This window comes from Sinocyclocheilus grahami, unplaced genomic scaffold (genome assembly GCF_001515645.1).
Source record: "Sinocyclocheilus grahami isolate Dianchi unplaced genomic scaffold, SAMN03320097.WGS_v1.1 scaffold176.1, whole genome shotgun sequence".
NCBI lineage: Eukaryota > Metazoa > Chordata > Actinopteri > Cypriniformes > Cyprinidae > Sinocyclocheilus > Sinocyclocheilus grahami.
The window spans coordinates 1,226,137-1,238,205 of NW_015505355.1; the positions used below are offsets into that span (position 1 = coordinate 1,226,137).

The window sequence follows — 12,069 nt, forward strand, 5'->3', positions numbered from 1 at the left end:
AAGCTGGTTGTATATCATTTTTTGATGCTACTTTGTCATAATATAGCGTGGCTTTTAATAACACAATATGCATTTTAATTTTCATACATTACATATTTTATAATCTATTGTTCAAAAGGACTCACAGAAGTGTTAGAATATCTCTATTTGGTTAATGAACACAAACTCTATCAAGATTCCATTAGTAGAAAACTTCACATTTTAGTTCTTAACTATGCTTACACAGTGTCTTTCACAGAAAGAAGAAAAAGAGTCATGCACATATACAGACACATTTACATACAAACACCAAGACACATACAGTAGATTTACACAGAGAAACACAAATGCACAAGCACAATATCACGCATAAATATAACAACAAACCTGTTATTAGTTAGCAGCATTATAAATGAGGGTAGTTCATTTAGTTTCTGTACTGCTGCTAACTTTCACGTACAACGGGGTAGGGAAAGTTAGAATAATAAAAAAAAAAACATTAATTTTGGTCATGAATTCACATATAATGGCTATTAAAGGCAAACGGGGAAAATACTTGAGTGTTACAACTGTGAATTAAAACTAAAGCAGAAACAAAATTTATAATCAGGGTCCAAAATTAACCTTTTAGCAAATAAAAATAAAAATCAATAAATGAAAAATAATAATTACAAAAATACTTTTCACCATCTGTCAAAGGTGGGTGAGTTGAGAAAATATACCAGTCATGATACTGTGGCAATGATAATTATTTTCAATTATTATATACATGCACTGGAGACACTTGGCGAGTGTTAATTTTGGACCCTGCATGTACATTTATATTATTGATTTAGCAGATGCTTTTATCCAAAGTGACTTAAAAATGAACAGTGTTTCAGCTACTGAATAAAGGTACAATTACCTATATTCATTCTGAAATTTCGTGGACCTCTCTTGTTTGTGAAATATCAATAATACTGTCACACAAATAAGGCAAATGAATATCATGCTCCATTTAGAAGTGCTTGCATCTATTTGTTTTTAGCTTTAGTAGATTATTGATCTTTGGGGAAAACTGGGTGCTTTCACACTAGCACTTCTGGTGCACGACTGGGTTAGTTTGAAGTCAGATTTCAGCTTGTTTGGATGATGTGAACACAGTTTTCTGAACTCAGGTGGATACTTGTGAACCAAACACAAGCCCACAAGTTAAATTTACTGCAGATATGAATGCAATCATCCTAAATTGCTTAAGTGAACCTTTTATGGCGTATTATAGTCAAATTATGTGCTCGTGTGTGCTCTGATCTAAAACAAAGAACATAGATCAGTGGCTCACTCACTTTCCAGACAAGCAGGACTGATGCACTGCAAGCAGATGTTCTTTGGAACCTTTGCAATACATTTGCACAGACAAACGCAAGTGCCGTTCCATGTCGACTCTTCGGAAAGAAGCCCAAGGGTTAAAAAAATGAAGTACAAAACTGAGCAAGGCTGTCCATTTCGCAGCCTTGTCCTGCCTAGTTGTTATCTAGCAACATTATTGATAGTGACATTATTGATAGTGACAGCTGCCACTTTGATGACACTAGTTTACCATGGTTCGGACCCAAAAATACAGTGTGAACACAACCCAGCAGGTTCAGGGAAAAGGGGAAGCAACAGAACTCTGGTTTGGACCAAGCAATCAAACCAAGTGTAATAGCGCTCTAAACAACTTTATCTAGAAGAGGTCTTGATACTTGCAACGAGTTCTTAAATCATTTAAAGAAAACAGTGACATATACACAATGCATGGACATTCACTCAGATACAAGTGCATTCGTAACCTAATATTAGTAATTTACAATAAACTCAACCTAATACATAAGTTCAGTGTTTGGTCTTGCACACAGAGACAACATAAAGTGTATTATATGTCATAAAATAATTGGTTAATCAGTTGTTTGCTGGTATTCAGGAATGTTGGAATGCACTTTGTCTTAAAAAGATACAAATAGCTTCTTTAATGGTGTTAGTAGTAAGGATATCAACAATAATGCAACTATCACCACATTTCAGAGGCACTTGTGGGCAAACCCTGGTATTCAGTTTGTGCTGCATTTGTTGTTACAGAGTTGTCCCATCTGAGTTTGCAGCCACGTGCCGACAAAACCTCTCCCTTTGAAAGGTTTCTGTTCTTTTCTTGGAGACACAATTGGTCAAGGTCCCAAGGGCTTGAGTCTCTAGTAATCTGATACATCACTTATCCCCTCCTGTATCAGACTGGAAACGATAAGTCCCTTCCAGAGCTGAGCCACAGGCCTGTATTTGTCCTCAACAATGGAGAACAAAGCCTTTATGGGTTTTCCTTTGTGTCTCACTGTCCACTGTATCTCTTTTTTGTGATTATCTTATTAGTGAAACCACAAACAACTCAGTTCAACTCAGTTCACAAGTTTAGGACAGAAGGCTCTTGCATGTTCACAACCCCAAATGTCTGGTTCAATCTGGTTTTGGTGGTTTCTTACTTGCAGGTGTGGACATCATAAACTCGCGTACACTCCTGGCAACTCACGTAGCAGCACCAGTGAAAAATGCAGTGGCATTTCTCCTTGCGTTTCTCAGTTCGAGTGTTGTGGCCTCGGCCGCAACAGAGCAAGTCGCAGCCATCGATACCGTGTGATGTTAGGTTACATATACGATCGCGGGTGCCGAAGGAGCCGGTTTCTGGGTTGGGTTCACAGAAGTTAGGCGAACTTTCATAGTAGACAAGGTCAGTTTCGGTAGGGGGCTTGAAGAAGGTGTACTTCGGACGTAAGGTCTCGACCCAGCCTCGTGATTCCCGATGTTTCTCCACCACCATTTCTGATGCGCTGTCATACTTGTCCTTCATGTAGTCGCCTATCACCCGAAAGTCAGGCTGCGACCACCAGCAGGTTTTCACCTCACAGCTTCCCGAAAGGCCATGACACTTACATTTCAGGTACATGTGGTCTGTGATTGACTAGGGGAAAAAGGAAAACAGAATATTGATCTTAGCACTAAGATTCCAGATGATAATAAATTGCCCCTATTATACCATTTCAGATATTGCCGATCATGCAGTGTGTAATGTAGCTGTATGTGAATGCAAACAATCTGCAAAGTTGTAAAGCCGAAAGTGCATGATAAATAAGTTATTGTCTCCCAAAAGAAAGAACGAGTCATTAGTAATTTGAATCCCACTTCCGTGATGGCATCGCATAGTTGCATATGTTCTACATTGGCCGGCTGCGAACAACTTGACCCGCCCTCAAACACTGTAGCTTGTTTATGTCGAGAAGACACTGTTAAAGTAAATTTGCTTTATTTTCACTTCCGAAGGATTAGGCTGCAAATAATCAGTGGTTACCACAGCAGTACAACCACAATCTTTTTTTGTGTTCACCGTCATTTTACTGACAACTGCTTCTCTAATCTGGGAGAGTTCAACGTGGGATTCACAAACGCTCGCTCTTGAAAGATGGCTCAGTACCCAGTTTATTTGGACCAGCTGGCTCCACTGAATCACACCCTTTAAGTATGGTAATTAATAGATGTTTATATTTTCTATAGAGCGTTCGAAATATGGAACTATGGCAAAGGGCGTATAATTTCCAACACTTGCTGTATTTGGTAGCCCAATCAGAACAGACTGGGCCATCTGACCAATCAGAGCAGAGTAGGCTCACAGAAAGGAGGGGTTTAGAGAAACTGAATCTTAGAACTGCTTAGAAAGAATCGTTTGAGAATCGTTGGAAGATGAAGTGATATTAAATGCATATCTTGAGAAAACTAAAGCATTTTTTGACCTTGACCAAAACAATATTAGGAACCTTAAAAATGGCACAGTAGGGGCACTTTAAGTTTTATTTATTTATTTATTTTTTTACCACAGAAGCAATTCAAGAAAGACAGCACTTCTGCATTTGGATGTTGCTCCATTGGTTTCTTGACCAGGCATTCCTAACTTTTTAAAATAGTACTAAGACTTGCTTGTTCACCAGAAAGCAGCATAGACTAACCTGTGCATATACTATCTCTGAACATAAACGAATCCACCAGCAAGCAGAATAAACTAACCTGAACTAGAGTGGAAAAATATTTTGGTCTTTTCAGTGGGAAAAAGTGCTCACCACACGTCCAGCTTCATTGTTGTGTCGATTCATAGCTGAGCGAGCGTCTGGCCGATTCTCACGAGCATCAGCGAACTCTCGTGATACCATGCTGCCAAACTCCACATCCTCACTGCAGCCGCCCCACTTCCAGCCCTCACCTGGCGGTCCTTTCCTCCGCGTGTCACAGCCGCAGATGGTGGCGGAGCCCTCAGAGCAAGCCCGTGTCACAGCGAACGCTACCCCCGCTGAGGCAATTGCATGGACAAATGCTGATTCTCGAGTGGCTATAGAAGTGCACAGAGAAAACAAGCATTGTTACATATGTTATACCCCAGAATGTCTATTAATTGTTATTTTATTTGTCCTGATATTATTGTTACCTTAAAAGTACTTAATTAAACTTCTCAACACTCATGAGCGTGTGGTTAAATTTGTAGGTAAAGACAGTTCAATCAGGTCTCATTGTGGACATGGTATGCCATGATTCAGGGAAGACCAAGCATATCCTTCCAGATGAGGTAAATACAAGGCTGACAAGTCTATAATTAGAGACTTAATTAAGCAACTCTGAGGTGGGGAAATAGCCCTGTATTACTCATAGCTAAGACTCACTGTCGTATTGTGATTACAAGACCCAACGCGTTACTTTCGGAATTAATTTGAAGAATGAACAATGCAAGTTTAGGTTGATTATAATCTCCAAGATGATCCAACATTCTGTCTAACAGGGGATTTTGTGACGATTCTTGCTGATGAGGGGCCCCATACAAACTTAAAAGCGTTTTCCAACAGACAGCTAATGAGGTTGGTAATTTTGATAAATACTCTTTGGTCTTGTGCAGTCTTGTACTTGCAGGAGAGAGGAAATGGCTATGGAGATGCTGTGAATCAAGTCTTCCTTTGTTGCAGGTTTCAACTGGTTAGAGAAATCAAGGCTAGAGATAATGATGTTGCAAAACTGGCCACAAGTTCATTCTTATTCCACAATGCTAATTATAATGGCAAAAAGATTTGGTGCCTTTGGATGTTTGGATTGAAATTATCACGATGCAGTGTTTCTTTGTTCTTGACTACAAAAATATTAAAACCTATATCAGTTGATCCCTATGATTTCTCTCGCTCAAACAACGAGCAACTTCTGCTTCCATCAACTAAATCGCATAGTAGTTGGGGGTACGAATAGTCGGGTCTGAAAGGGCCATTCAATTTCAATTTAAAACCCACTGAGTGACCTGTGTTTTATGATCAGGAAGCCAATAAAACGTGGGTCAAATACTGCTGGCTGACAATGTCTGGGGAATAAAGGAGAGACGGCGTCAGGGGAAAGTGGGGGCAGATTAATATTCAGAGGAAGAATGGATCAAAATGGATAAATGGGAGATACGGAGACACTTTAGAGTGGTAGGGGGTCTTTACCTGAGAAAAGAATGCAGGTGAAGCCAGATTAGACTGATTATTTGTGACAAGAGTTTGCCCCTGCTGCCCACCTTCTGGCTAACTTTGCTGGACCCTCACATGGCAAGTGATCCCTGTTACCTGCTGGGACCCTGAATCCCTCATTGTGCTGCCACTGTCATGGCGAATTACACACACAAAAGCCCCCCGATATTTTATATGAAATTTGCCCTTGCCAGTGATTAGTGGGGACCAAGTTAAGTCATAGCAACAGAGAACTATGCATTGGCCAGACCCCACTTGTCGGCAGACGGGGAAATCCCCATTGAAATGGTTTCATAAAACAATCTAAAGGGCGTGTGAATTGTGAAAGGAGCTTTCTCTCTGGCTTAATCTTATGGTCACCCAGATATTGTGTGGTGAGTTGGGCCCAGCAGGAGGCGGGGCTAAGGTCCCACCATCAGCTCCGTTTGCCACACCCCATTCTTTCTTTCTTGGGCAGAGTTAATGATATACTGGTGAGCAGACCTCCCCTGGCACAGTTAAACATGCATTTGATGAAAGGCATGGTGCTCTCAGTACATCCTAAATTGTAACAGTTTCTCCTCCTGAGGGCAGAGGTCATAACCTGGGTAGCCTGACCTCATGCAAAGTTGGTTTAGTTGAGGGTGTTAGCATTGAGAGTCATGGGATTCCTTTACTTCATTTTGTGGTGGTGGCCAACATGGTGGATGCCCCTGAGGAATTCCAATGAAAAGGCTTTTATTCACACCCAGATGTAATTTTATTGCTTGTTAAATGTCTGAGGAAATTGCCAGGAGAGGCTATTTTGAACAAATATCACGAAAACAGTACAATGTATGTAAAAGGCCGCAAAGTCTGTCAAGTCACCACTTTTCAGTTTAACGCTCTGATTTTAGTAACAACAGAGATCTTGAGTGACAGTAAGAACAAGTTAATTCTGGTGTCCAATTACAGCTCGCATGCGACTGGCAACGTTATCCGCTGAAGGTGTGCTGACTCTCCTTTCATTGCGGATTCCAGTAGGCCGTGTTTTGACACTTTGGTTAATGTAAATTAATGACACTCATGCAGACGTAGCCCGAGGCAACACTGTGAAATAGATAGATGAAGATGAGACTAGAGAGGTGGTTTACCTTTGCAAAACAATGCAACACTGTAGGCAACACATACACAGATTTATGAGAGGTACAAAGCTAGGTGGCAAAACTGATGTTCCATGCATAGGTTTGTAAAGTAACCAATGAAAGCTGTCAAATGGTCAGTGAAAGTATCAAAGTAAAGGCCTTTAAAGGTGTGCTTTCTGTCTGGAATTTGAAAAATAATGTCTGTTTTCAGACAGGTTTCCAGAAGACAAGCATACAGGTCCGACCCTAAGTTAACATCATTAGTCGAGCCAATGTCAGGATGATCGGGATGCTTAAACAAACAGAACGTCTTCTGATAGCCCCACAGGGATAGGAGAATTTACATTTCTGAATGCTGAGGAAGCATCATCCACGTCTGTTGAAAGTGCCAGGGCAGATCTCAGACAGCTGTGTGATTGTCGGTAACAAGCCACTGAAGACCTATTAAAGATCAGCGCTCCATTCAGCCCAGTACAAAACAGAAGAGGAAACCGACGCACATCCGTCTGCTCCGCAGACATTAACACCAGCGCACAATAGCACTAGCTCCGCAAAAGTGACAGCGCTAGTCACAAAGGAGCGAAAGTGAGAGGTGCTCTTCTCTAAGCTCTGTGAAAAGCTTCTGAGCTTCGAAGCGGCCCTTAAACCGCCCCCAACAAAGCACTTAATCCACCCGCTTTGACCTCTCACATTATTAAGAGCTTCAGAAGCTTTAATCCAATCAAAATGGTTTACTAAAGCCACCCCTAGACCCCGATGACTGACCTGGTTCAAACCCCCATCACCCCTGTCCCTGACCAATCTCCCCTTCAATTTAGACCGGAGGAGGGGGAACTGCAGGGGATATGGAGAGGCTATTAACACTACAATGGAGAAGACTTGAGCAGTCCTCCCATCATCAGTGGCCCGCTTGGGCTCAAGCCCTCTCCATCAATGTAACAATTGCTTGAGAGTTTATTAAAAGCAATTGGCGCGGCTGACACCGCCTCCCGCCGTAGCCGGTTATCAGTATTCATCCCACCTGCGGCCCCTCGATGTGCTCTGGCTCCTCATACCCTGACCCCTCATTTCTCCTGGACGCTGTGAGAGGACTAAACTGGTCCAGCTTTGAATTGATCTAACTTTTTTTTGTAATGAGAAGGGCATAAAAGCAGCAACAGGAAGCCAAATGCTTATTAAACCATCTACCAGACATACCAGTCTGGTAGATGTGACTGCAGTACTAGGGAGCAACAAACTGAAAACATATCTATATTCTTCAGTACAACAGCTCAGCTGGTTTGAATGCTGAGTAATTTCTTCAAGCTACTTTTTACAAAATGTAGTAGTTTGGGGTGTCACTTTGCTTTTTGCAGTGTGTAAAAACAAACCCAAAAACTGGCCTAAAATGCTCCCTTTTTATGTCAAAACCTGGTATACTAATTCTTCTTTTCTAATGGGGTTTTTCAATTTATGAGTAAAACAAGGTCTGTGGTAAATATAACTCTACAATGTAAATTACACACACCCATACTCTATTTTTAAAAACATATTTTTGTAATGACCTACATAAGAATGTTTGGGCTGTGAGTGATTGCAGTTTACGTTGTACAAGAGAATGTCTAAGTATCATTATTTAGCATCGTTATTTTCACTACAGACCTTATTTTACGGAAGAATTGGAAAAAGCCCATTATAAAAACCTATAGGAAAATCTCATGGCGAAGGGTTTTGACGTCACGGATGAAGCACTCAATTGGAAAGGCTGATTCATTTAATGAAGCAGTTTGTTTTTAAATCAGTAAAAACTGGTTCACTGCAGCATTTTGTGTCTTATTTTTGGATATGATCAAATTAAATATGACTTTAATATATTACATATTACTTTCGTAAATATGGCTATTCATCTCTGTTTTTGATGAAGTTATGTAAAATAAATAAATTGCATGATAGTTATGTATGTATGGTAACATTTAGTATAGGGATTAATTGTCACTATTAACTAGTCCTTATTACTAGCTGTACATATTAGCACATATTAGTGTTTTATTCCGCATGAGCATATTTTAGATCCCTTAAAAATGCTGGGTTATCCAACCGCTGGGTCAAAACAGCCCAATTGCTGGGTTTGTCCCTATTTTACCCAGCACTGGGTTGTATTTAACCCAGCATTTTTTTTAGAGTGTACACCATACCTAAACTTAACAACTACCTTAATAAGCAGTCAATTATTTAACGTTTATGGAGGCAAAAGTCAAAGTTAATAGTTAATATCGAGAATTTGTCCCAAAACTAAAGTGTGACCAAAAATATTAACCCACAATCAAATGCCATTAACTTTTTACGTTTTATAAGTATCTTGTCAAGTTACAGTTGTTTAATATGAGCAATAGCAATAATGCTTAGCAAAATATGCATTTCTGTAATGAAGCAATCTAGTTTAGTCTAGTTAAGCAACAGTTGATTAGGACTTTTTGCTGAAAATGCCACCTCATGTTGTTAAATCTACATAACCCTAAACTGTGCTGTGTTATGCACAGACTTGTGCCTTAGACAAGAATCCCAACTGATTAAAGAGCAAAACAACACATTCATAACTTCACCTTAGATAAACACACACGCTGGCAATGTAATCCGTTTGAGCGCACGGTGAAGAATGTCTGTAAATGTGTGCGTGTTACACACAGGCTGAGATACTTCTGAAATGCCTTTTAGGAATGTCAGCACGTTGCTGCTGTGAGATGCATTACCTTTACTGTGCCGGGACAAACACAATGAGAAATGTGGGGATTCCCTTTGACAGAAACAAACAAAACCCGTCCCACCCACTTTACTCACGTGCATCACTACATCTGTACAAACTGTCATAGTCCAGTGCACCTGACTAATGCCCATTGAGAGTGGGATTAGAGAGCGGCAAATAAATAATGTGCACAGAACAACAGAGTAATCTCAGTAATCAGAGCTGTGTGCAAACAGGGACTTTTGTTGTAACTGAGAAGTCATAATGTTACATAGTCACTGAATACAAAGAAGCACTGAGTGAAATATGATTTTCAAGTAGCTTTCATTATGGGGTGGATAAAGGCAGATCACATTCCTGTTCTCCCGTCTTAAAAATGTACAAACTGAAATTCATAGGTAATGGAGTTTTACCACTGTAAGAATCAGGCTAAATGTTCAATCATTCCATAAATTAGGGTACATTTCATATCAGGAAAAACAAGCTTTCAGTTGAGATCTTTTATCTGCTAATTGCCAAGCTTAATCATTACACGTCATTTTGATATTACAAAGAAAAATATGTTTTCCTGCTGCTGAGTTTGTCAACTATGTTATAGACAAACTGTAGGGCTTTACAGGTAACATAGTTAAAAATTTCACCATTTTGACTCATAATTTCAATGGCAGGCTTGTCTGTTATTTTCTTGATAACCTCAAATTATAATATTAATTTCCTTTAAAACCATAAAAATATTGCAGACCATACTAATGTAGCCAACGTAGTTGATGGACAATTAATATACTCCTTGACAAGAGGTCACTGGAGATCAAATATAGAAAAAAATTATTTACATTTTCCATAATGTGTTTAAAATGTCTGCCGCAGAAGAAAATGGCATTGCATGATGCTGGTCACATTTTCAGAGGGTTTTTGGTTAGTAACACAGTTAACAGATTCTTTGTGGACATGAGTAATTATTTTCTTAATTGAAGAAAATGACGGTAACACTTTACTTAAATCCATTATGTATAATGCATTTTAAAGGGTTATTAAAGGGTATAATGCATTATAATTATTCATAATGTGCGGTGTCCGAAATAATTATAAGCAAATTTAAAATGCATAGTGTAACAATGAATTGATAAGTGTTATAATGTATTCACTGTGCATGGTTACAATTATTCATGAGATTGTACAAAGCATTATACATAAAGGCTTTTTGTTACCAAAATTCAGTTTAAACGCAATCTATTTTTAAGGTATTTAGACTTTAGAAAGAAATTTAATATATACAAATCTCGACTTAATTTCTTATTATTCTGAACTCAAGACAAGCGGGCATTGCAAACTGTAATTTAAGGGACAGAGACAATTTCAAGCGAAATGCAAAACAGGGTGCACAAAATTTATGTCAGAGATTATATGTATTCTCTTAATGGATATTTCTGAATAAAATTGTTAAAAAATGATCATCAATGAACATGCAATGTACCCTTAATTATACAATGACTCGATTATTTCCCATTGATTCTCTAGGCCTACCTTTATCCAGCACCGGTCCAAAGATGGCCAGGCTGTCATTAATAGTTGTGCAATTCCATCTGCGGCCACGGAACTGATGCTGACACTCTTGGATGCCGATTTTCACCCCCTCTGCCACGCTAGGCATGATTTCCACATAGTTGCGGCAGAAGCGGAGCTGTTTGGGAACCAGACCAGGGATTGAGCTGCACAGGATGGGCTGAGTACCCAATGAAGTGTACTGGTGTCCCACCGCCAGAGACCTGCCGAGGAAGACATGATGGAGGTGAGCAGTTTTTGCCAGCACTTCATTTTGCACTGCATGTGCATCCTGTGTGCTTACTATAGTAATTACAGTAACACTTTATTTGAATGAGCAATTCTCACTAGCATGCTTATTGGCTGTTTATTAGTACTTATAAAGAACATATTAATGCCTTATTCTGAATGACCTTAATATGATCCTGTACCTAAAATTAAGAATTACAATACCAGTCAAAAGTTTTTAAAGAAGTCTCTTCTGCTCACCAAGCCCAGAAGCGAAGCTGTTTGGGAACCAGACCAGGGATTGAGCTGCACAGGATGGGCTGAGTACCCAATGAAGTGTACTGGTGTCCCACCGCCAGAGACCTGCCGAGGAAGACATGATGGAGGTGAGAAGTTTTTGCCAGCACTTCATTTTGCACTGCATGTGCATCCTGTGTGCTTACTATAGTAATTACAGTAACACTTTATTTGAATGAGCAATTCTCACTATTAACTAGCATGCTTATTGGCTGTTTATTAGTACTTATAAAGAACACATTAATGCCTTATTCTGAATGACCTTAATATGATCCTGTACCTAAAATTAAGAATTACACTACCAGTCAAAAGTTTTTAAAGAAGTCTCTTCTGCTCACCAAGCCTGCATTAATTTGATCCAAAATACAGCAAAAGCTATGTAATATTGTGAAATATTTTTACTATTTAAAATAACTGCTTTCTATTTGAATATATTTTAAAATATAATTTATTGCTGTGATGCGCAGCTAAATTTTCTGCATCATTACTCCAGTCTTCAGTGTCACATGATCTTCAGAAATCAGTCTACGTAATATTGTGAAATATTTTTACTATTTAAAATAACTGCTTTCTATTTGAATATATTTTAAAATATAATTTATTGCTGTGATCCAAGCTGAATTTTCTGCATCATTACTCCAGTCTTCAGTGTCACATG

General features: G+C 39.2%; 1 protein-coding gene across 1 annotated transcript in view; it reads right to left on the bottom strand.

The window, feature by feature from the left end:
- Window positions 1-1,362: 1,362 nt before the first annotated feature.
- wnt3a (wingless-type MMTV integration site family, member 3A) overlaps window positions 1,363-12,069 on the bottom strand; it is a 19,022-nt gene continuing 8,315 nt past the window's right edge. The window contains exons 2-4 of the mRNA XM_016283752.1: window positions 10,869-11,110; window positions 4,098-4,363; window positions 1,363-2,947 (exon numbers count right to left, since the gene is read on the bottom strand). Coding sequence (XP_016139238.1) covers window positions 2,468-2,947; window positions 4,098-4,363; window positions 10,869-11,110 — 988 coding nt within the window. The 3' untranslated portion in view covers window positions 1,363-2,467. The remainder of the gene's footprint in view (window positions 2,948-4,097; window positions 4,364-10,868; window positions 11,111-12,069) is intronic.